Source organism: Sesamum indicum, linkage group LG4 (assembly GCF_026168435.1).
Source record: "Sesamum indicum cultivar Baizhima isolate 11 linkage group LG4, ASM2616843v1, whole genome shotgun sequence".
Lineage (NCBI taxonomy): Eukaryota > Viridiplantae > Streptophyta > Magnoliopsida > Lamiales > Pedaliaceae > Sesamum > Sesamum indicum.
In genome coordinates, this window is record NC_142660.1 from 13,668,263 (window position 1) to 13,695,120 (window position 26,858).

Genomic DNA, 26,858 nt, shown 5'->3' on the forward strand with positions numbered 1-26,858 from the left:
TAGAAATTGCCTGAAGTTTTATGAGTTTGATATTTGATGTGGTATAGTACGTAGTTGAAGTTGATTAGGCCCACATAGATGCATGGAATCTTAATTCGACAACATGCCAATACATGTTCCATCTATTCTTGTCCCTATTGCGTTTCAAAGGTAGGCATAATTCGGGCCATTGCAAGCACGTGAGTTGTATCCTACCTACAAACTTCACACCTTCGACCCTCACCCGTTATATCATAAATACTTAAACTTGTTTTTTAATATAGTTTGTCGTTTTTCTTACCTGCTTTAAAGGTTATGATGTTAATAATCGAAGATCAAATCAACGATTGCAGAAGAATGGGATCTGAGTTTTTGAATTTGCTTAAGAATGAGAAGAAAATTTGTTTCTAGAGCTTCAACTTTATTTTTGGCCGATTCTCTCTCGAAATAAACTCTTTAAATTTGAAGAAAATCTTGGAAATGGAAGTTTTCGAACAATAATTGAAGAAGACCAAGTTTAAGGAAGAAAATGATTTTTTTTTTGTCCCGATTTCATCGATGTCTCACATAAGGTTTTTTGTCTATTCTAAGACCCTTCAAATGGAAAGGATCAAAACTGCTAATAAATTGACGGGTTTAAGAACTATAAGTGTTAAATTTAAAAATTTAAGGACTAAAACTGCAAAATAAATAAGTATAAGGACCAAAATCTTAATTTTTCCCTTTTCTTCTAAAGCAATTGGTTTATTTAACATTAACGCTCGTTTTGTCACCCAAACAAAAAAAAAAGAGAAAAAGAAATATGTTTTGTCATTCAACCTTGGGTTTTTTTCTCATTTTCCCTTTTATTAATTAATTAAAAAAACATAAGAATGAGATACTTAGATATATACTATAAGGACGATACAAAAACTATTTAACATGTTAATGGTGCTGCTATACGTATTTTTATTTTTTGCTAACGTTAAATTTAAGGGACAATTACACTTTTTTTTTAAAGAAATTTGGTGTAATTATATGTAAATATTCTGTAATTTGAGATATTAACTTGCTATAAGTCAGTATAAGTCAACTGATATCGATTTACAGGACTAAAATTATAATTTAATCAGATAATGTGCAAATTACATATAATTTTTTGACAAAATTAACTGAAAATATCAAAATTATAAAATTATACTAATTGAATTACAAAAATCAATTCGTGCGTAGTAAAAACAATGACCCCTAAATTTTATAATTTTTCTATTTATGTATATAGTGGGGAAAATGTAGGTGGGGCAGCCCATAGAGCTAAGGTACGTGAATCTGGGTTAGGATCAAGCTTATACAAAATCCAACTTATAGATAATGCTGTGAATTGTAAGAGGAACCAAACTGTTCACCGGCCCAACTGCTTGGAAACTAGGTCCAAATTTCGTTTATAGCACTACATACTAAAATTTTAATAGTTACGAATTAAAATATGTGGTAAATATTTTTTATCGATCATAGTTAAATAAAATTGATGAAAAATATAGATTTTTCACCAAAAAAAGTTATTTATCATGGCTAAGAAAAAGTCCAAAATATGCCAATGAGGTATTTAATCAATCCAAAACCACTCTTGCTAACGAGATATATTGAAAGGAAAAAGAAGAGGGACAATGAACTCTCTCATGTCTTGTTATTGTTCTTCATTTCAATAAATTCTGTTTCATATTAGGTAAACAAAAATGAGAATACACATTTAGGTAAGCATACAAAAATATTACAAAGGACATAAATAGCAACAAAGACACACAATACCCGTAATGAGCATAAAATATTGCGAAACTATGGTGACAAGAGTTAGAAATTAAAACAGAATGGCAAATGTAATAAGACGCAGATGACATTCGTTGCCTCAGAAGATAAAAGCAACACCCCATTTCTTCTATGTTCGAAATGAAAGTAAAACATATTCTATCGTGACACACACACACACCCCGCACCCACACGCACACACACACACACACTGTACATGCGCACACACACCCACACACCACACACACACTCACACACACAAAAGAAAAAAAAAAGACGCACAGACAAGGAAATAGAAAAGCCAGAATAAGGAGGGGGCATCATTCAGCAAAATGTTTCAAGAATTGGTTAGCAGATCGTAACCACTAATCCATTTATTAGATTTTATCAATTCTCCACTTATTTTCTCTCACTATATCGCCTCTAGTAAAGTAAATCAATCCAAGACCACTCTTGCTAACGAGATATATTGAAAGACAAAATGCATAAAACCCCACTATGTTTTAAAAAGTCTGCCAAAAATAGAAAAACCCTCTCTTTTTAAAATAGGCTAAAAGCTCCCATGTGTTTTGTAAAATTCAGGTCAACCGCCCCCTCTCCATTAAATCCAACTAACGGTGTTTATTTTTTAGAAAATGACCGTAATACCTTTACTTAATATATACTATTTCTTATTTTAATAACCATTGGATCTTTTTTGATCAAATATTGATCGTTAGATCTAATCAATTAATCTCAATCATTAGATTTTAAAAAATAAAATGTCTAAATTCAACAAATTATTTAACTTACATTACATATAAATAATTTAAAATTTTTAAAAATATATTATTATTATATATTAAAAAAAATTAACTACCCCACCCACCCCCTTACCCCCCACTGCCCCCCCCACCCCTTTACCCCGGCTTCCCCCTCAAAATTTCATCGCCGGCGACTAGATTTTATTAAAATCATCATATCTCCATATATTTTTTATCAAAGTTAGTGAGGCTGATCTTGTTAGAATCATATTGAAGAGACGAGTCTGATTGTGGTGGTCTAAGACCGAGATTCGATCAGAAGAAAACGAATCAACGACAAACATGTTCGGCGATCGTTGCTTGAACCCACTCTCTATGATTAACGAAAACTCAAATTGAAGGTATGAAAATGTTCGTCTTGAAGAGAGAATTCTAATGGTATCATTGACCGTCGAAAATTCGTCCGGACGGCGCTGGAAAACTTAGAAACAAGTTTCTGGCGAAAAAGTAGCGAAATAGCATATTTTTTTTATTTTATATTTTTTAATTAATTTTTATTATATTAATTAAAATATGTTTTAGTAAATTGAGAATATTTTAAATAATTATAATAATTAAATATTTTTAGCTAATTAATAATAATTATTGTAATTAAATATATATTTTAATTAATTAAAAATAATTTTAGATTTAATAATTAGTAATTATAAAATTATTTGAATTTAAATATAATGTAATTTAATATTTAATATTAAATAAATTAAATATAGTTTAAAATTTTAATTTAAATTTAGTATAGCAATTTAATGCTAATTTTTAGGGCTTGAAACGACAAAAGGAAGACACAAAATAAGCCAAAAAGCCCTTTGTATATTATATAGACCCATATAGGGGTATTTTAGTCCAAATTATCATTAAATATGAATCTAAACCATAGAAAATGACTACCAAACGCAGCAAACGCGCGTTTCCTCCACTTTCTGTAGTTGCTAACAGAATATGGTTTTTTTGCTGACTAAAACAAAACAAGAGGAGATTTTTAGCCTATTCTGGAAAACAGATGAGTGTTTTTTGCATACTTTTTAAAACACAGGGGCGTTTCATGCATTTTGTCCTATATCGAAAGTAAAAAAGAAGAGAGATAATGAACTCTCCCATGTCCTGTTATTGCTTTTTATTTCAATAAATACTCTTTCATATCAAGTAAACAAAAATGAGAATACACATCTACGCAAGCACACAAAAATATTATAAAGGACATAAATAGACCACAAAGACACACAATATCTGTAATGAGTATAAAATATTGCGAAACTATGGTGACATCCTGCACGAAAAAAAGGATTTTGTAGATAGAAATGAAGATTTAGAAATTGAAGTAGAATGACAAATGTAATAAGACGCAGATGGCATTCGTTGGCGCAAAAGAAAAAAAAGCAACATCTTACTTATTCTATGTTCAAAATGGAAGTAAAACATGGTTTACCATGACACAGACACACACACACACACACGCAGATACACACACACACACACCCCGCACACGCACACGCACATACACACACACACCCCCCACACACCACACTCACACTCACACTCACACTCGCACATACACACACACACACACCCCACACACGCACATACACACACACACCCCCCACACACCACACTCACACTCACACTCGCACATACACACACACATACATACCTCGCACATGCGTGCGCGCACACACACAAAAGATGCACAGATAAGAAAATTGAAAAGGCGAAACAAGGAGGGAGCATCATTCAGCAAAACTTCTCAAGAATTGGTTAGTAGATCATAATCACCCAAGATATTTATCAGATTTTATCAATCCTCCACTCATTTTCTCTCACTATATCCCCTCTAGTAAAGTAAATTATTCCAAGACCACTCTTGCTAACGAGATATATTGAAAGGAAAAAAGGAAAGGGACAATGAACTATCTTCTGTCCTGTTATTGCTTTTCATTTCAATAAATACTCTTTCATATCAGGTAAAAAAAAATGAGAATACACATCTATGCAAACACACAAAAATATAACAAAGGACATAAATAGGCAACAAAAACACACAATACCCGTAATGAGCATAAAATATTGCGAAACTATGGTGACATCTTGTACGAGAGAAAGAGTTGTGTAGCTAGAAATGAAAACTTAGAAATTGAAGCAGAATAGAAAATGTAACAAGAAGCAGATGGAATTCGTTGGCGCAGAAGACAAAAGAAATTCGTCACTTCTTCTATATTCAAAATGAAAGTAAAACATGTTCTACCGTGACACATACGGGCACACACAGTGCACACGCACACACACACACACACCTCCCACACGCACACACACACACACACACACACACCACGCACATGCACACACACACACACACACCCCACACATACACACATACCCACACACCACACACACACTCTCTCTCACACACACACACCCCGCACACACACCCACACACCACATACACTCTCATACACACAAACACAAAAAAAAAAAAAAAAAAAAGACGCACATACAAGAAAATGGAAAAGTTGGAACTAGGAGGGGGTATCATTCAGCAAAACTTCTATGCAAGCACACAAAAATATTATAAAGGACATAAAATGACCACAAAGACATAGAATACTCGTAATGAGCATAAAATATTGAGAAACTATGGTGACATCCTGCACGAGAAAAAGAGTTTTCTAGATAGAAATGAAGATTTAGAAATTGAAGTAGAATGACAAATGTAATAAGACGCAGATGGCATTCGTTGGCGCAAAAGATAAAAGCAACATCTTACTTATTCTATGTTCAAAATGGAAGTAAAACATGTTTTACCGTGATGCGCACACACACGTGCACACTCACACACACACTGCACACGCACATACACAAACCCCCCCCCCCCAACACACACTCACACACACACACACATACCTCGCACATGCGCGCGCACACACACATAAAAGATGCACAGACAAGAAAATTGAAAAGGCGAAACAAGAAGGGAGCATCATTCAGCAAAATTTCTCAAGAATTGGTTAACAGATCATAATCACCCAAGACATTTATTAGATTTTATCAATCCTCCACTCATTTTCTCTCACTATATCCCCTCTAGTAAAGTAAATTATTCCAAGACTACTCTTGCTAACGAGATATATTGAAAGGAAAAAAGAAGAGGGACAATGAACTATCTCCTGTCCTGTTATTGGTTTTCATTTCAATAAATATTATTTCATATCAGGTAAAAAAAATGAGAATACACATCTACGCAAGCACACACATATATAACAAAGGACATAAATAGACAACAAAAACACACAATACTCGTAATGAGCATAAAATATTGCGAAACTATGGTGACATCCTGTACGAGAAAAAGAGTTGTGTAGATAGAAATGAAAACTTAGAAATTGAAGCAGAATGGAAAATATAACAAGAAGCAAATGGAATTCGTTGGTGCAGAAGACAAAAGAAATTCGTCACTTCTTCTATGTTCAAAATGGAATTAAAACATGTTCTACCGTGACATACCTAGACACACACAGTGCACACGGACACACACACACACACACACCTCGCACACGCACACACACACCACGCACATACACACACACAAATAGCTAAACAAACGTATACACCATACAAAAAGTATTTATTATTTATTTTAGGGTGAATTTCAAGAGACTCTCCTGATATTTATTATAATAATTAATATTTCTTTTCTTGTTTAAAAATTATAAATATATTCCTAAAATTAACGACGGTCTAGCAAAATTATTATTCAGATCTCAAAATTATATTTGAATTTGATTTTTATTTATTAATTTAATTGAGCTTAAATGAGCTTTAATTAAATCAAACATGAGTCGAACTTGAAAGTCTATCAAACAAAATTTTTTATTTAGTTTTGAATTGTTAAGTTAAATAAATGAAATTTAAGCAAACTTGTATTACTCGATATGAATTGAATATCGAATAGTTCAATTAGCAAGTGGGTATTATTCACCAAAAATAGAGAGAAATAATAAGGTGTAAAGTCAACCCAACAACATTTAAGCAAATCACAATTGGATAAAAGTAAGGCGGCAGACACAAATTTCCAATTTTCCATCACACTCACGTAAAGTGTCATTAGTTTAGGATGTTAGTGCTCGTAAAATACGTAATAAATTTTAACTCCACTCGCCTTCAGACATAAAACTACTCGACTCAAATAACGTTTTTTTTCCCCTTCTAATTTTCATTAAGTATTTTAATAAAAATAATTAATTATATCACTCAATATATTAACCATCAGATGTACTAATGCATATTGGTGTTCAACTATTAAGAACGAATCACTTGTAGAATTATTCCCCCTTTCCTCGAGCCTGATTTAGTGAGAAAAAGAAAAAAGAACCACATTCGACCAGAAGACGATAGGTCGATTAATCTTTTATGTCGGGGAGTAATATGTGAGTACCATATAACCAATATCTGATAATATATATACACTAAATGCTAATTAAATACAAATTCTAATTAAATATTTGAATAGCATATTATTAAATTTTTTGTAACTATAAGATTCTAATATTACAACTTAATTAGAATTCAGGGCGTGTTGGATATTAATCCAATGTTAGATGGTGGCTAACCAACAGGAATTCTAATTTAAATTGGATTTAATCAGATTTGATTGAATCAATTATATGACAAGTGCAATATACTTATAATGTGATTGATGTATAATTTAAAAAAAAAAGAAAAAAAATATAATCATATATAAGTAAGTATGCTACACTTGTTCAAGAATTGATTTGGTTGGATGAAACCAACTTTGAGTAAAAGAATTTCCCAACCATCAAATTAAATGGTTGGTTTGAGACATGAACCTGGTTCAACTAATTATGAGTGTAGTTAAGCATGGTGTATCATTGAGCCGCTTACTTCAACAACACATGATTAATTTCTCTCTCTCTCTCTCTTTCTCTCTCTCTCTCTATATTTATATATATATGTGTGTAATAACATTAACAGGTTGGTATGTATCTTGGGTGCCAAGCCATGCATGCACATAGATGATGTACGGAATGAGATATACCACACAAATTAATTGCATCCATCACTTGGTAATTTTCTCCTGTTTCCATATGTTTCGTAGGCCTGAAAATATTGATGCTGAGGCATATCTGTTGTGTGTGGGGGTGGGGGTGGGGTTCTTAGCTGCCAGCGCCGCAGTTCACATTCACACTTAATTTCTTATATATATTCATACTTTTGGCATTCATCGCGCAATAATCGTTTAAGCAATGCAGCGTCTTCGTCTTTATTCAACCAATTTTATCAATAAGATATGTATCATACTTTACTATATTTAAGTGTGAACGATTACTTCATTTGTAAAAATAATTTTTATATATATAAAAATTTTAATAATATAAACTAATTGCATAAAAACCGATCACTATAATTTAGATTATCACATTTTAAAAAAGATTTTTAAGTAGATTAAGTTAGGTTAATAAAACTAATTATATTACAAGTATTATGTATTTACTGTATAATTAATTAATTTTTTAAATTATTAATTCTCGTGACAAGTTGTTCCTGTATGTATTTAAATTATTATTTTTTGTAGGGCACAATGGGTGAAGGCCCCCTCAGGGTTGGGCCATGGGGGGTCGCCGTAGGCGGCCCAGCCTCGGGAGCGATCCTGTTGATATTGCTTCTAATAAACGGCTCTTGACCCGACCGAGATACAGCAAAATCCGTGTGTGTCCGTCACACGGCCGCAGCCCCCATGATGAGTGCGATGGCCGTGATCCCATACATAAAACAATCATCTCTTCATTTTCAAGACAAAGTAATCACACTTCTCCAATTTTCAACTCTTACCACTTTATTTTTATCAAATCTTTCTTTCACTACTCCACAGGTGTTTATATAAACCCAAAAACCCTGCCCAAATTCGTTCAAGAATCTTAACGCTAATTCATATTCGTGGCTAATACATTAAACCCTTCAAGACTATGATAACTACTATAATGTCCAAATTCTACTTCTTCTTCTTCTTTTTCTTTGTTTTCTTCGTTTTGGCAGATGGTGAAATTACGAATAAACGCATTCGTCGGTGGTGCAGCACCGTCCCGCACCCGGAGCCCTGCAACTACATCATGGGTCGAGACCCTGGGCGATTCGACCCCAAAACCCTCGAGGATTTCCGGGCCATGACGATCCAAGCAGCCATGGAGCGAGCCGTGGAGTTGAAAAGCCACGTCGAGAAGCTTGGCTCCACGGGAAAGAGCAAAAGAAAGAACATCGTGTTTAGAGACTGCGAAAATCTCATTGACAGCACCATCCTCCAATTAAACACCACTTTGCACAGCATAAAAACGAACTCGAGCTTCACGGATTCCGACGCGCAAACATGGCTCAGCTCAGCCCTGACCAACATCGAAATCTGCCGGTCAGGTTCCGACGAGCTGAAATTCTGGAAATTCAGCTCCCCGATTTTGTCGGGTAATCTTTCAGAGCTGATAAGCAATAGCCTCGCGGTAAATGGGGCTCTCTCGGGCAACTCCTCAACGAATTACGACACGAATAATCATGGGTTTCCGGGTTGGGTGACGCCAGGTGACCGTAAACTTTTGCAGGATGTGGGTCTGGCGACGGCGTCGAAGGCGAATGTCATCGTGTCGAAGGACGGGCCAGGCGATTTCAGGTCCATTCAGGAGGCAATAAACTATGCGGTAGACAATCGGGTCGGGGACGGGCGGGTGGTTGTGTACGTGAAGAAGGGGGTTTACGAGGAGAATATATTGATAAACCGGACGATGAATAAGGTGACGCTGGTGGGTGATGGAGTGAGGTATACTGTGATCACCGGCAACCGGAGCGTCTCCGCCGGTTTCACGACGTACAGCTCTGCTACTGTGGGTATGACTGATAAGCACTTTCCATTTTGTGATTATATTTGAAATTATGCATGAGACCAAAAATTGAATTTTAAGTATTTTCAGTGACATAAAAAATATATGTTTAATTATTTTTTTTTATATGTCATGGAATTGAATAATTTATTGCTAACGGATTAGAAAAATGCTCAGCCGTTGATTCATAATCTTTCTATGAACATGTTAGAGAATTAAGGGGAGGAGCTAATTAGGATTAATGAAGAAAGAAAATTTAATTTCGAAAGTTTTCAAATGAAGATTTCACATATTCTTTCACTATTTTTCTTTTCTTTTTTCCTTTTTTGTTTTTTATTTCGTATAATGACTCTAAAGGCATATATATTCAGTGCATCTTAACATTTTTATGGACGTGCATATAATTAAATTAAACTACAAATACAATTATCAAGTACTAGTTTCGCTTGAATTTTATAAAATTTTAAAAGGAAATTTTCCATTTTACGTCCCACAAATTAGTGATTATTGCGATTTTAATTATATTATTTTTTTACTCACCAAATTGCATTCAATAACTCTAAAATTCTTATTTAATTCCATTAAATTCTTTTGGAAATAATACGTGCATAGCACAAGTTCCCTTAAGTTTTGAAGAGAATTAATGTATGTTGTTCTCCTAAAAAATTTAAAAGAAATAAGATTGAGATAAAACTATAAATTTCTTTGAGTCATGGGACACAATTTGATGAATTAAAAAATAATAAGATTAAAATTATAAAAATATTAACTTATAGGATTTAAAATGCAATCTCCTGCATGCCAAACTTGATATCCACATATATTAATAAATAAATATTTTATGACGATGAAGTTCACTTCTTGTTATATAGTCACAAAATTTTAATCAATTTAGTTTTTTTTTTTTAATATGAGAAACAATAAATGAATGAATTGATTAATCAGTCCCTATTATATGGGCTTTTCCAGGGGTTGATGGCTCCGGATTCATGGCCCGTGGAATCACATTCCGGAACACCGCCGGGCCAGAAGGCGGGCAGGCAGTAGCCTTCCGGTCAGCCTCCGACCTCTCCCTCTTCTACGCCTGCAGCTTTGAAGGCTACCAAGACACGATTTTTGCTCAATCCCAGCGCCAGTTCTATAAGTCGTGTTACATATACGGCACCATCGACTTCATCTTTGGAAACGCCGCCGTCGTGTTCCAGAGCTGCGTCATCTACGTCAGAAAGCCTTTACTCGGTCAGGCTAACATCATCACTGCCCAGGGTCGGGGAGACCCATTTCAGAACACGGGAATCTCGATCCAGTACTGCCGGATCCTTGCTGCCCCGGACCTTAAACCCGTTTTGGGTTCGTTTAAGACTTATTTAGGCCGACCTTGGCAAGAGTTTTCCCGGACCGTAATCATGAAGACTTATCTTGATGATTTGGTCGACCCGGAGGGCTGGTCAAGCTGGGCCAACTCTGACTTCGCATTGAGTACCTTGTATTACGGGGAGTACCAAAACTTCGGGCCGGCAGCTCCTACGGACAATCGGGTTAAGTGGCCAGGTTACCATATTATAACGAGCCCGAATGAGGCAGCCCCATTCACAGTTACGGGTCTAATATCGGGTCGGGGATGGCTGCCTGGTACGGGTGTTCCGTTTATTGCCGGGCTGTGAGTGTGCGTGTGTACCTGCTGATGTGGAATTCTTTTATTTGTTAATTAATTTGTAAATACAATGTTATGCAATTATGACAGATACTTTAATTTCTTAATTTATTTTAATGTATGAAAATGATGTAATTATTCTTTCGGTTGCACACTTGGAAATGGAACTAATTTAATTTTCGCAGAAGCAGTTTGAATTCTCTATTTTCAAATAATGTGAATTTTATAATATGTGTATGTAAAATGAAATAAAAGACACGTAATATAAATACATTTAGGATATATTAAAAGTAGGAAACACTAATTGACAACTCCAAACTTGAATTTAATTTAATAAGATTATATTTAAATTGATTAATTCAAAATCATGAAATTCAAAATTTTAATAACAAATTATATCAATTTTTTTGGCAGTTCAGAATTTAGAGAATTTAACTCATTCGACTCTAAATTTGAGGTTTTATCTTTACTTTTTAAAATACATCGATTTTAATCAGTACTACTAACAAATTATATCGATTCAATTAATATTTGACGGGACTTCAATATATAACCTCGAATTTGTTCATAATACCTTAGCTTTAACCTTAACGACTAGGCCAATTTGTTAATATTTGATGAATTTTAAATTATTTTAATATTTATTATTTGAAATTATTTTATATATTTTTTTCAAATCCAGATTCATAATGCAGATGTAGCCTGATTTCATTTTTCAATTACACTACACAAGTACTCACAATGGACCAAAGCCTAAAAATAACAAACTAGAGATTGTAAATAGAGTAAATATCCCTTTTGCTCCCTTAACTATGCTAGTTATTTAAATTTGGTCCTCAAATTTTCGACTCATAGCACGTTTTAAGGTTTCATCAAATATGGTCCTCACTGTTAAAATTTCACTAAAATTAACAAATTTATCAAGGAAAAAAAAAAGTGAAAGATAATAAAGCACATGCACAGGGATGGACTCAAACATGGTTTTATTTGGTTGTAAATTACACGAAGCTCCTCGGATATTTATATTAATTACAAAAACGCCTTATCATCACCTGGAAATTTATAAATATTCTCTTAAAATATAAATATTCTAACAAAAACTCCCGCACAATGAGATATCATAAGAGAATATTTCTTAAATTATTTATAATTTTTTAAATAATAAAAAAAATATTTATAATAATTTATCATAACCTTTAATTAGCCCATAATCATTAAAATATATACACTAAATATTTATAGTGAATTGAGTAATAGTCAGAACAATGACATAATTTAACATTTTATTGAAAAAGACAGACAAATTAATGCATCTCTAATATTCTATATATATTTCATTAAGCAGAAAAAAGTAGTATACGTGTGGGGGCCACCCTGAGTTGAGGACGACGTCGCACACCTGATGATCAATCATCGGCTAAAAACTTTAAAAAGAATAAAAATAAAAAATTCGCCTGTTAGAGTTGACAAAGAACTTAAACAAACATCGATAAGGCATTTGTAGCATACAACGAGCTCACAAGCCTGCGGCATGACGCATGTTGACATTTTTCCTCAAAGCAAAATTATCTGTTCATATGAATTTAAATTCGAATAGTTTGATGATTTTTTTGATCGTTATTACAATATAAAAAGATTATTATATTAAATACTCTAATATTTTATTATAAACTCAGCATAATATTAATCCAAACGCTACCTTTAAAATTTTATTTTAAAATATAATTTAATATTTTTAAACTTTTAAATTTTTTATAAATGGGTGAATAGCAATTTACCCCCCTATGATATTGAAAATAAGCATACTACCCCCTACCAAAAAATATAGCAATTTATCCTCCTATACATTTTAAAATGAAGTAATTTACTCCATATACAAAGAGGTAAATCGCTTCTGTTTTAAAAATTATAGGGAGGTAAATTATTGTATTTTAAAAAATATAAGAATGTAAATTGCTATTTATTTTTTCATAAAAGAATATATGTTTATTTACGATATCACAAGAGGGTTCATTGCATATTTTCCCTTTTATAAACTATAAAAGCTTATAATATGTTTCAAATAAGTTAGTCTTGTATTTTTTCCTTCCTCGTCATTATTCCTAACTAATAACTAATTATCATGAAAGAGAGCATATATTTGACTTGATATATTTTTAATGGAGGGCCACTATAATTATCACCGTTTTTTATATTAATAATAATGCATGATGTAACTTCTTACTTCATAATTTTTTAATTGTTTATTTTATCAAAATTTAATTGTGTATTTAAATCATTTTATTTTTAAAAAAAGTTTCTTGTATTTTGGGACTCAAGAAAAAAGTGGCAACAAATAAATTTAAATAAAGCAAAATAAAATGTGGGAAATTGAATACGTAAACTTTCAAAATTCAAACAAGTCAACCGCACAAAAACTGAAAATAAAAATAAAGTAAATCAAGATAAATTTATTTATTTGGGGACAGAATAATTGGAAAATTCCGTAACTAAAATAGCTGACCCAACTGTACACTGTTGAAAAAAAAAGAACCGTAGAGGAATTTGGTTTCTGTTTGTTGATTGGCTGCACGTCTTTCTTGTCGCAATTCCATTCGTTACGCGTTTAATGATTCGAGAAAGTCAATGCATTAGGCGGTCCAGATCCGCCGTTTACAACATTCCTCTTATGATTTATCTATTTCTCGTATATGTTTTTTGATTGGGTAATGGAGATTAGCGTTCACGTTGCCGTGCATTTCAAGCATTATCATTAGTTTATGCATGCTATGTACGCTTCATTTATCTGTCTGTCGCCAAACTGTAGAGGCTGAGGACTATTGGGCCCCAATTACCTACATAACTTATTGTTTGTATTTGCATCTCATCTCATCTCATATTAATAGAAATAAAAGAAAATAAAAAGTAAAATTATATTTTAGGATCGAGGATTCCACACATTTAGTCTCTAATTTTATGAATTTTAAAATGGTCAAAGAATTAGAAAATTTTGACACATTTAATTAGTTTCATAAATCCCATAAATCGATAACTAAATGTATCGAGTTTTCTTAATTTTGAAATTATTTTAAAAATTTCGCAAAATAAAAAATTAAATGTATCGAGTTTTCTTAATTTTTGGATCATTTTTAAATTTTCATAAAGCTGAGAAGTAAATGTGTTGAACCTCAAAGGCTTTTATAGGCCATTTTTAAATTTTCATAGGCTTTTACCGAAATGAAATAAGACTCAACACATTTAGTCCTATCCAAGCTGAGGAGTAAATGTGAGTTTGTTTGAGATACAATTTTTTGTTTTATTTATTTATTTTTTTTTGGTTGAGTATGTGATTGAATGTGAGATAAAAGTGTACCATGATAATTAATGTGACGCATAAGAAATATAATGATTATAGATTATATGATGTGTTTTTCTTAGAAATAGTAAAATATGTTTGAGATAATTTTTCATTCGGAAAAAAGAAATTATCCCACAACCAAACACCACTGATCAGCTGGAATGAGATGTATACACCTATTTCATGAGGTAATTTTGACCACCAAATCAAATGTTGACGACGGTGATATGATTTCACATTTCAAGACTTTTTTGTTGGGGTAAATTGTTTCTAATAGTTATATTACAAATTTTAATTCTTAATAATTATAATAATTAATATATTAATAGTCAATACATTATAATATCATATACAAAAAAACAAAGCAATTTTAGTCTTGTGAAATAAGGGGTAATAATTTTTGTCGTGTTCAAATTAAAAATTCTCAATTTGATCCATGTAACTTCAAAAATCATGACAAATTTAGTCATTTTTTGTCAATTTGATGTGAAATTCCATATTATCAACCATGCCATATAAATTTCTAAAATGTGCATGAACATCAACCTTGTACTCCGGAAATTCAAATAAGAGAAAACAAGGGATAAAAGTTGAGTTTCCCCTTTTCACATGCACAAATTAGCATAATTTCTCAGAACCTCCAAAACTTTGACTCTATGGACGAAGTCGTCACCTGTTCTTTCAAATTTACTGGATTTACATTACTGCATTAATGAAGCTTTTGCCATGTAACGTCGCAAACACTAAATACTACTGCAAGTGGACAACATGGTTAGTATGTAACTATACCATGAACTGTCACGTCCTTGACCATAATTTTAGGACCTGGGGTGGGTGCATGATTTTTGCCCCCTGAACTGGGGTTTGGGTTGATGCAGACACCTACCCGTTTATCGAAAAATCAAATCACATATATAGAGAGATCTTGATAATTCCACGACGTGGTACTTATTTAGAGATGGTAAAAATTCTTATGATTTTCTCGAAAAAAAATAAATTCAATGTGTGAATTGACGTTGAAAATGTTGGATAATTGATTCTTTTGCCTAATTATTTCCTCATGATTTGGTTGGTTAATGTTAATTAATTAATTATAGCTGGAAGGATATATATGATCATACTTTAATCCACTAATACAAATTCATAATCTATGTCCGAATAATTTTTGCATTTGAATTGGCTTTTGTTTCATAGTCAACTCTGTCCTTTTCATCTACTTCTACATGTCATGATAAACTCTCACCATCTTTTTTCAACTATATAAGCTGACCTTCTCATTTCATGTTCATAGCACAAAGAAACCCTAAACCTAGAGCTTGATCAAGAAGTGAATGTCGATGGATTTCAAATTCTTCGCATTTTTTTTCATTTCTTTTTCATCCTTTCTCCTCCCCGCCGTCTCGAAACCTCCCTCCGTCGACATCAATTGGTGGTGCAACCAAACCCCCTACCCCGAGCCATGCAAGTACTTCATGAGCCATAATCCACGACGTTTTGTGCCTAAACACAAATCAGACTTCCGTAAAATGGCAGTCCAGTTGGCCCTAGAACGAGCCATTAGGGCTGGCGACAACACGAAATCGCTGGGTCACAAGTGTCGAAACGAGCGCGAGAAGGCGGCGTGGGCTGACTGTGTGAAGTTGTACGACAACGCCATAGAACAACTCAACAAGACCATAGACCCCAACACGAAATGTACTGATTTTGATGCACAAACATGGCTTAGCACCGCATTGACCAACCTCGAGACGTGCCGGACGGGGTTCGTTGAGCTTGGCGTCTCCGATTTCGTGCTGCCCTTGATGTCGAACAACGTCTCGAAATTGATATGCAACACTTTGGCACTTGGGAGTAATAAGACTACTCATGAAACTAGTGGGTACTATAAGGATGATGGTTTTCCGACTTGGGTTTCTCCTGGCGACCGGAGGCTGCTCCAGTCGTCGTCGGTTAGGCCGAACCTTGTGGTGGCGCAGGACGGCTCCGGCAACTACCGGACTATTAAGGCTGCTCTTGACGCGGCTGCGGGGAGGAGCGGCAGCGGCAGGTTTGTGATCCATGTGAAAAGAGGTGTTTATAGGGAGAACTTGGAAATTGGGAGCAAGTTGAGGAATATTATGCTGGTTGGTGATGGCATGAAGTACACAATTATTACAGGCAGCAGAAGTGTTGGAGGAGGTTCCACCACCTTCAATTCCGCCACCGTTGGTAAGTCCCTCTGCCTTACTCCACCACCGGTTCGCTGTGGCGGCCGGCTTCTTCGTCCACCTACCGCTTGACTCACTCAAACTGCATAAATATATATGTATATAAATGTCAACACGTTAGAGTATGATCATTTTAATTAATAGTCGTTGATTATTTATAATTTTATACTTTGAACTAGTCATCATTCATGACAATGATTTTGATGAAAAATAGATAGTTTTCCGGAAATTCGCATTTTTTTGTCCTATAGGAATCTTTTTTAATTTAGTTCTATTTGTTATTATTTTTTTTATTGCGTCTCATAAGTTGAGAATTTTTTCAATTTTAGTTGTCATGTGCATTTTTGTATATTTTATGTTAATTATAAGATGAAAAATATAGTAAAAACTAAAATCAACTTATGAGAGATACAATGTGCGGAAATTATAATAAATAAGACTAAAAAAAGTCTAATATATGGAATCAAAAATATAATTTTTCCATAGTATTAATTTCCAAGTACTTGACCAAAAATCAGTAGTTTTTCCAAGTATGCTGATTTTTCTAATCTTCTCTAGAAAACACCCATAAACCTTTCTAACTTAATTTAACTTTTTTCAAGAGATAAACCATTTCTTCATTTATGTATATATACACATATATATATCTATAGCATATAAACAATTTATATATATAAATATTATATATATTACATGAATTAATATAAAACTCTGATTTTTTTCCTCAGCGGTAACTGGCGAGGGATTCATCGCCCGTGGCATAACTTTCCGCAACACCGCCGGCCCACAAAACCATCAGGCAGTGGCGCTCCGCTCCGGCTCCGACCTCTCCGTCTTCTACCGCTGCGGCTTCGAGGGGTACCAAGACACACTCTACGTCCATTCACAACGCCAATTCTACAAGGAATGCTACGTATTCGGCACCGTCGACTTCATCTTCGGCAACGCCGCCGTGGTTCTGCAGAACTGCATGATATACGCCCGCCGTCCCATGGACAAGCAGAAAAACACCATCACAGCTCAAGGAAGAACCGACCCGAACCAGAACACCGGAATCTCAATCCACAATTCCCGGGTCATGGCCTCTGCGGATCTTGTACCAGTTCTCGGGTCATTCAGATCGTTTCTGGGTCGGCCATGGAAGGAGTACTCGAGGACGGTGTTCATGCAGACGTATCTGGATTCTTTGGTGGATCCGGCGGGTTGGCTGGAGTGGGATGGCAACTTTGCTCTGAACACGTTGTACTACGGAGAGTATAGGAATACGGGTCCGGGTTCCAGCACTTCTCGGAGGGTCCGATGGAGAGGGTACCGGGTTATAACAAGCGCGGCGGAGGCGGGGAGGTTCACGGTGGCGAATTTTATCGCTGGGCAGTCGTGGCTGCCAGCAACCGGTGTGCCGTTCACTGCTGGGCTTTGAATTGATTCCGTTCGTATAAATTGTGAAGTTTCTTTTGAGAAATTCATTATTCTTTGCTATATATATGTGTTGAATTTCCTCAAGTTTGTCGGATTGTATAACTTTGGTCATTATGAGTTCATGTAATAAAGGTATGCACGTAAGTGATGATTAAGGGAAAATCTGTTCGTTATTGTGGTCGTAGATTCAAATTTAAATACTAATTTAATATATTAATATTTTTAAATTAATTAATAGATTCAAAATAAATAAAAAATTATAATTTTAATTATGTAAGTTAGAAGGTTGACAATTAAAATCATATTCAAATTAAAATTTGCAGTTTGTTCCTGTAATTCTGAAAATTATGACAATTTTAGTTTCTTTTGATCAATTTAATCAAAAAATTACACATCAAGTTATGTCAACACTTGTCAGCGAATTTTATGACTTGACAGTCCAATATTTTTTTTCCTTAGAAATTGATTTGTCAAAAAAAGAAAAAATTACCACTTGATGATTCCATGGAGAAAATTGCACTGATGAAGAAAAAAGAAACAATAAAAATATAGGGGTAAAAATTAAATTAAAAAATCCAATAACTATTTTAAAACAACTATTAAAAAATCAAATAAATCCTAAAGAACGGAAAATAAATGAAAATGCTCAATTCAGCAAATTTATAAGAAGAAAGATACAATATGAAATCATGATCACCAACAATATATATAATTAAGTGTGCTATACCATATACTATATATATATATATATATGTGTGTGTGTGTGTGTGTGTGTGATTTAAATAAATGTAAACTATATACACCCAGAAAAAGATAAATTAAATAATTCACCTAACAATGAAAAATTATGAATTATGAAATAGGATTGAATGAATAAAAATAATTGGAAACAATTAAATAGATAAAAATATTTGGAATATTACAATTAAAAAATATATACTATGTATTAAAAAATCTAATATATTAATAGAAAATTATTAAATTTTGGAGGACGCAGTAAATCATTCACAGACCTTAGCAAAAATAATAATAATAATAATAATAATAATTATATCTCGTTCTAACCATAAATTCAAACAATTTTTTGGAAGATAAGTACAAAAGTAAATTCCTACTTAATTTAAAATAGATAGGAACTATTAACCGATGAAATATTTTCTTGATGATCAAATGGGTAAATTTCAAGAGGCTACCTTAAATTTATTTTAATTATAAATACCCTCTTATAATGTACTATCGCAAGATGATATTTATTAGGGTATTTATAATTTCAAAAGGATATTTATAATTTTTCAAATAATAAAAAGACATTTGTAATTATAACAAATCTCAAAAACACTCATTGTGATTTACCTTATTTAAATAATGCAAAATTCAAAGAATTCAAAATTGTGGTCAAAATTGACTGATTATGGTTTTAATATATTTTGGTCGAATTCAGAATCCGAGTGCAATAGGTATACATTTTATAAACTGGTAGAAATGTATGGTTTCTTCACATGAATATTTATTACCCAAAGAAGCTGTCCCAAAATCAGGAATGAGGAAACTACAATTACTGTGACAACCTCTCTCTGTAAAAGGCTACAACTTCATTCAGACCACAATCTTGTCTGAAACCTCTTCTTTCCTCCTACAAGAAGCAGTCACCCAACTTACAAGCCTACGGAGTTGAGGTGAAAGGTGAAAACTCTACATTCATCACTGATCAATATGCCTCGACTTCCACTGCTCTTAGCCTGTTCTTGCCTGTCATTATTCTGTCCATCAGGTTTCGCCTCTCAGTCATCCATAAATAATCCTAACAATGACGTAGATGCTTATTCTGACGCAAACAAATTCGAAAACTTCAACAAGAACGAGAGCCCTGATCCTGAAAACCGTCCATCGACCACACGAACGAAGTATCTCAATATGGCTATCGATGCAGCCATGAATCGAGCCCTTGAAACACTGAATCACATAAAACTGCTGGACTTGAAATCCCAGAATGTGCGTGAGAAGGCGGCCCTTTTTGACTGCTGGAAGTTCTATGAGTTCACAATCAACCAACTGAACCTAACCTTGAATCCCAGCCTAAAATCTACTTCTCTCGACATTCAGACGTGGCTCAGTGCTGCCCTAACAAACCTCGGAAACTGTAAAACCAGCATCACTGAGCTAAATGTTACAAACTCTGTTGTTCTGGAGTTCCTTTCTGATGATGTTTCTGAGTTGATCAGTAACAGTCTAGCCATCAATGCTGAAATCATGGAGAAAAACGTTAATCAGAAGAGCTTGCCCAGTTGGCTTCCACAGGGAAATTCAAAACTTTTTGAGCTCTCAGAAAATACAGCTAAACTGGTGGTGGCCCAAGATGGATCCGGAAATTTTCGCACCATAAAGCAGGCCCTAGATGCCGCTTCCAAGAGAAGAAATAGTGCAAGAATCGTAATCCAAATTAAGCAGGGAAAATACCAAGAGTATCTGGAAATTAATTCGAATATGAAGAACATCATGCTGGTGGGCGACGGTATGGGAAAAACCATTATCACTGGTAACAAAAGCTTTGCATCAGGATATACCACATTCGAGTCTTCAACTGTGAGTAAGATTCCATCCTTTGGCTGAGCTGATTTTGATCAATAACGAATCATGGTCTTTAATGTACTAATATGTAGCATATTTCTAATTACATTCTGAAACAATTTAAATCAATCACTTGCTTGCAGTCCATTCAAATAGTTATACCTAATACTCTTAGTTGTTTCCTTCAGAGGTCATGGGGGATGGATTTGTAGCACGTGACATCACGTTTAGCAACACGGCAGGTGCAGAGAGCAGCCAAGCCGTGGCACTGTTCTCGAGTTCGGACTTCTCAGCCTTCTATCGATGCGCTTTCGAGGGATACCAGGATACACTCTGGGCTAGTTCAAATAGGCAGTTCTTTCAAGAATGTCATATCTATGGCACCATAGACTTCATATTTGGAAATGCAGCAGTAGTCATTCAAAACAGCTTCATCTATGCAAGGAAACCAAAACACGGGCAGTCAGTAGTTATTACTGCCCAAGGTCGTACAGACCCGAATCAGAAAACTGGAATCTCAATCATAAACTGCAAAGTTGAGGCAGGGCCCGACCTCAGGCCGGTGCTTAGCCAGTATAAAGCTTACCTAGGAAGGCCATGGATGAAATACTCGCGCACAATTTATTTAAAAAGTTTTCTTGGTAGCTTGATCAATCCATTGGGGTGGATGGACTGGAACACCGATTACTCTAGAGAGAACAATGTATATTATGGGGAGTATGGAAATTACGGGCCGGGCTCCTCGACAAAGGGGCGAGTAAAATGGCCTGGTTATAAGGTAATAACCAGTGCTACTGAAGCAAAGAAATTCAGTGTTGCAAAATTCATTGATGGTAAGGCATGGCTGCCAGAGACTGGTGTACCTTTTTCCGCTGGATTATGGGTTTAGAGCCTTGGTAGCCTACAAGAATATGAGATACTTGTTAGCTTTCAACTCTTGGCATCTCAGAAAATGCTTAATTTACTAAGAATCACAATGCTTGATACGATATGGTAGTCCCATACGCTACCTGGATCATATCTAATTTCACAAAAAGAATTAATAAATAATATAATTTGGAAAACATGTGGCCAAGCCTTTTGACACACCTATAATATTTGTCTTAATGCTAATATAATATTCATATTATGTGATACAGCAACATAACACGACACTGTCATTAAATTTTAATAAAAAATAAATTGTATTTGGAGCATTTGAGCGCGCATCGGCTTGGTGGGATTTTAGCCTGCCCTAATTACACCTACACTCTACTTATTTGAAAAATTATATTCGATACTCTGTTTTTATTTAATATAAATAAAATAATCAAAATTTATTTAATATTCTTCATTAATTAATTTATTATAAAATTAAAAATATATTTTATAATTTATTTATTTAAATTTTAAAATTATTAAAAATTTATGTATAAATATACTAAATTTTAGAAGAAATGGATATAATTATTCATTTTATTTATGGAGTACATACTACTATGTGAGCAAGAATAAACCAAAATCCAAACTCAATGGGCCTAATTATGCTTAGTTGGGCCAACCACCTTGAACCGGCCCATTGTCGTAATGTGTGGCATGAGCCAGCCTTGGTTCTCTTTAATAGATTTAGCAACGGTTGGACGTGGTTCTCGTGCATATAATCCAATTGGACGCAGTGCATAAATTATTCATTATTTTTTAATTCATAATTTATAAAAAAAAAAGCAACAATTATTCATATTTTTTATAAGTAGACTTCGTAGATGCTCAAGTCTAAGGACTAAACCCCATACTGTCGAAATCGAGGAGTTCAAGTCATATTGACCAAGCCTCACGGGCTTCCATATGACGACTCCCCACAAGTCAGTTTAGTCGGCTTGACAACCTTTGTCAACCACCCACTAAAATTATATAGACGTCATATGTCTGTCACCTGTGAAACACGGTATCCATCATATGAATGCAATATTTAGTACAAGTCTCAATAGAACCCTCGATGCTCATTCTCGGGGCTCTCAATTTGGAACATCTCATATCCAATCCTTTAGAAGCTGGTCTCATAGTTATCATCAAATGTGCAACTCAACTTCATTGGTTGATTAGTGATCTATAGATTTTGTTGTAATGTATGAAAATTATATGAGTAAAAACAACGAAGTAAGGTCAAATGAATACTTACTCTTATTCATTTAATTCAATGTTACAAAATAAAAATAAATTGCTTAAATGGACTACAAAATAGTCAATCTAATTGATTTTCTGATCACCTATTCAAAAACTCATAAGTATGAATATTCAATTATTACATTATTTCTTAGTAAACATATCACGCATGCATGTATTTTGTTGCTATGGATATGATCATATATATATATGTAGTTATGGTTGGAAAAAATTCAATTTTAGTTCTTTAATTTAAGGGGGCGATATTTTTAGTCCTGTACGAAACTAATATGTGGGAATAAAATTATAAATTAACCGAGCCATGTGAAAATTCATACAACTTTTTAGTCAAATTAGCAGAAAAAGAATTAAATTGTGAATGAAAATCAATTTGTATAGGATCAAAAATACCACTCCAATATTACAGGACTAAAATTATATTTTTCCCCAACTATATGTTTATATATGATGATACGCATAGCAACGAGGTACATGCATGCAGGCCTCAAGTACAATATAATATATTAGTAAAAAGTTAAAATTAAGCTTTTGGGTGAAATTAAATATTTCGACATAATTACATCAGCTCATACACCTTTGCTCATGTCATCCCTTATTAGTAACATTAATCAAGGAATTCAAGTATTTATTTATTTATCTATTGATATTGGTGGTAGTCTTTGAATCTTGATTGCTATTTAATTATGATCACACATTAATTAATTACATGCATAAATGAAGATATATATATATATGTATTTCCCATAATTGCTTATGAGTATGATTCTAATCATTTCTTACTCGTGCTGTTATAACTCCATCACTCATTATAATTTGAATAAGACTTTTAAACCAATTCGCAATCAAAATCTCTACTTTCATATACATAATCGCACATAATTAGGGTTAGGGTTTCTTGTTCTTGAAAAGGTGATGTATGTACATGTTAATTAAAGGTTAAGTTCATTGACATGCAAGCTTCAGATGATGTCAAATATGATGTATTATGATGTCATACTTTATTTATCTCCCCAATACATTTTAATTGGGTTTTATAATTATTAATCTAGTACCACATTAGAAAAATAATTACTATTCACTATGGATTAAACAGTGTTAAATAATTATTATTAATTATGATTAAATAAAATCGATGCAAAAAATTTACTTATTCACCATGAAAATTATTTTTGTCATGGTTCAAATGTATTAGTCGCACTCGCAAAAACTACGGCCAATAATCATTGAGTGCCCATGGTCAATAACTTATTGTTATAATAATTATTTTTTAATCATGATAATTAGCGCTATGATTAAATTAATGTTATAATTTTCTATAGTGTACATATAATTTTGTGTAAATTGTAAATAAATACCTAGCTCGTTTATAATAATTAAAGTAATACTATTATTTATGGGATGTACATAATGGAAATTAAATAGTAATTTACGTACTTAAATTGAGCAAGCATTCAAACAGAACACATGTGGTGAAAATACAATTATTTAATTATTCAAGAATGAATATTAAGTTTTTTTCCCCAATAAACAAAAATATTACCCCTGAAACTAATTACACCCTAATACATTAATTTTGCAAAAAGAAATATATCATTTTTTTACTTGAATTAAAGTAACACACACACACACATATATATATATACTTATATAATATTTTTTCCTATAGAATTAAATGCAATTTACCACCTTATGATATGTGAAATAAGTAAAAAAAAATTATAAAAAAAGAATTAACAAATTACCTCATATATTTTGAAAAATGAAGCAAATTGCCCCCTATCAATTTGCTTCATTTTTTTAAAAGATGGGGATAATTTTTTTTTTACAAGATTTTTTTGCTTATTTCTTGTATCCAAGAGAAAATTACATTTTTTTCCGTATTTATATATATATATGCACTTTGGTAAAGGCAAAATTAAATATCCATTTGTACATAAATAAATTTTCTTATTTTTTATTTGGTGCTCGTTTTTTTTTGTATAAAAAATGATGGCATCGAATCCTTTAGAAACACATTGACAGAAATTGTTGTAAAAAGAGAAAGAAAGATAGAAATATAAATGAATAAAATGTGGGAGAATTTGGAACCACCCACATTTCTAAGGTATATTAATTTTTTAATTATTTTTTATGTTTTATTTTTCATGAATTGCTTATATATATCTGTACGTATGTGTATAAATACATGGAAATATAACATATATATATGGCGGTGAACAATCTTCACAGTTATTGTACTCTACAAAATGATGATCGGAGTGAAAATATCTACGTTGAATTATGGTATTAGACATGTATTCATACTCTCTCTCTCTCTATATATATATATATACACACATACTTGAGTATATATCATCTACTTTTGCTGCACCTATAACATAACATAACATACCCTCTAGATATTTTTCCACTACTGCTAGCACCTACGCATCACTATATATATATATATATATATATACATTTTTTTATTTTTTACTTTATTATTTTAATTAGAATAAATTATAACTACCTCTCATGAGATTTGATATAATTATAAATATTTATTCATTGTTTGAACAATTATAAATTCTCCTCTAATTTTAACGTCCGTCTAACAACGAATCCATCATGTTAAATTTTCATCTCATGTTTTTGATAAACTGACCAAAATATTCTTTTGAATTATAAATTATAATTATATATATATATTACAGTTTTAAAATATTTTTATGAACTAAGATCCCTCTAAATTATTTATTTTACCCATTCTTAAATTTTTTTATATTTTTTAAATAATTTTATTTTTAAAAAAATCAATAAAAATAAAATGATAATATCACTTCACCATTTAGGGAATACATAATTATTTTTTATTTGAAGGAAAAATTTCAAAAAAGGTCGTTGCAAATTACCTTTTTAATTTTGAGAGACGGGGTTACTATTGTCTTTGCACTACTTTGACTTCGGGAGCACCCAATGGAAACATCCGTGTGGGACCCGCAGCTCACACGGAATAATGAATTTAGGCCCCGCGTATGTAGGGAGAAGTAGATCAGGAGTAGGTAGACCTTGTGCTGAAAGATGGGGTTGGTGGGGCCATGCGTACAGTACGGATGCCGCAATGTCATTGGTTGCTGAGAAAATCAACCACCCAGATAGGGCCACGTCATCTTCCTGCGGCGCTGCCCTGACCACCCAAACCGTTAGGACGGGGCAATGATGTTAGCATATCCGTCATGATGGGATTTCCCGGGCCCCACATTGGAGTGCCCTTTTGTAGGCCTCTTGTATTTTGCAAAAGCCCCCTGACTTGTATGGTACGCCGAGGTACAACTCTCAAAAATCTGTTTGCAACAAATGGAAACAAAATGTGAGCACATAAGTACCAAATTTATTGGGTTTTTACATTTATAATATTTAAACTTAGCGCTAAAATATAAATATAATTTAATTTAATTAATCATCTATTCGCTAACATTACCAAAAGATAATATAAATTTACTACATTTCCCCTCATTAAACAAAAATACTTTAAATAATATTTTTGCATGTTTTATTGAAAGTCAATACCTATATCAATATCGGTGGCTGATAATCAAAAACAACGTAAGATAGGATAACATAAAAATAAATTGGGACCAATAACCTCTATAAAAAATTAATTATTTCATACACTATAAACCGCTGCAACTTCAAAATCATAGCAATTCAATAGTATGTACCACAGTCAAAATAAAATCGGTACAAAAACTTAATTTTTTTACTATGGTTATTTGACATTGGCTATGATTTTTCTTATAACTAATATATTTTCTATAACTAAAAATCATGACAAATATTTTGGCTCACTTATAGAAATAATAGATAACAACTATTGCATAGTCGTGATTATACATCCATCATATTTTTTTTTTGCTTTTACTTATAGTAATTAATAATGGTAAAAAATGATATATTTTTTTTTTGAATTGAACATAAATATTATAAATTTATAATGTATACATTTGTATTGCGATATTTCAATATGTTCGTCGAGCTTCTACGCACGCAGCTTCAAGCTTGGCTCCACAGTAGACTTGCAATCAACAC

General features: G+C 33.0%; 3 protein-coding genes across 3 annotated transcripts; all 3 read left to right on the forward strand.

Annotated features, from left to right (window-relative positions):
- Positions 1-8,417: 8,417 nt before the first annotated feature.
- Positions 8,418-11,205, forward strand: LOC105160587 (putative pectinesterase/pectinesterase inhibitor 59). The gene is made up of 2 exons (XM_011078031.3): positions 8,418-9,449; positions 10,412-11,205. Exons 1-2 carry the CDS (start codon positions 8,543-8,545, stop codon positions 11,104-11,106), a joined length of 1,602 nt encoding a protein of 533 aa, XP_011076333.2. The 5' UTR covers positions 8,418-8,542; the 3' UTR covers positions 11,107-11,205.
- Positions 11,206-15,707: 4,502 nt separating this feature from the next.
- Positions 15,708-18,232, forward strand: LOC105160588 (putative pectinesterase/pectinesterase inhibitor 17). Its single transcript, XM_011078032.3, has 2 exons — positions 15,708-16,641; positions 17,369-18,232. The coding sequence occupies exons 1-2, from the start codon at positions 15,765-15,767 to the stop codon at positions 18,058-18,060; spliced, it is 1,569 nt and encodes a 522-aa protein (XP_011076334.2). The 5' UTR covers positions 15,708-15,764; the 3' UTR covers positions 18,061-18,232.
- Positions 18,233-19,684: 1,452 nt separating this feature from the next.
- On the forward strand, positions 19,685-21,581 carry LOC105160728 (pectinesterase-like). The gene is made up of 2 exons (XM_011078208.3): positions 19,685-20,646; positions 20,816-21,581. The coding sequence occupies exons 1-2, from the start codon at positions 19,773-19,775 to the stop codon at positions 21,514-21,516; spliced, it is 1,575 nt and encodes a 524-aa protein (XP_011076510.1). The 5' UTR covers positions 19,685-19,772; the 3' UTR covers positions 21,517-21,581.
- The last annotated feature ends 5,277 nt before the right edge of the window (positions 21,582-26,858 follow it).

What these genes read in the sequence shown, in the direction of transcription:
- LOC105160588 (XM_011078032.3), top strand. Translation starts at nt 15,765, where the DNA reads ATGTCGATGGATTTCAAATTCTTCGCATTTTTTTTCATTTCTTTTTCA. An exon ending in CTTCAATTCCGCCACCGTTG is followed by an intron (nt 16,642 to 17,368) that starts GTAAGTCCCTCT and finishes TTTTTTCCTCAG; the next exon opens with CGGTAACTGGCGAGGGATTC.
- LOC105160728 (XM_011078208.3), top strand. Translation starts at nt 19,773, where the DNA reads ATGCCTCGACTTCCACTGCTCTTAGCCTGTTCTTGCCTGTCATTATTC. An exon ending in ATTCGAGTCTTCAACTGTGA is followed by an intron (nt 20,647 to 20,815) that starts GTAAGATTCCAT and finishes TGTTTCCTTCAG; the next exon opens with AGGTCATGGGGGATGGATTT.
- LOC105160587 (XM_011078031.3), top strand. Translation starts at nt 8,543, where the DNA reads ATGATAACTACTATAATGTCCAAATTCTACTTCTTCTTCTTCTTTTTC. An exon ending in GTACAGCTCTGCTACTGTGG is followed by an intron (nt 9,450 to 10,411) that starts GTATGACTGATA and finishes GGGCTTTTCCAG; the next exon opens with GGGTTGATGGCTCCGGATTC.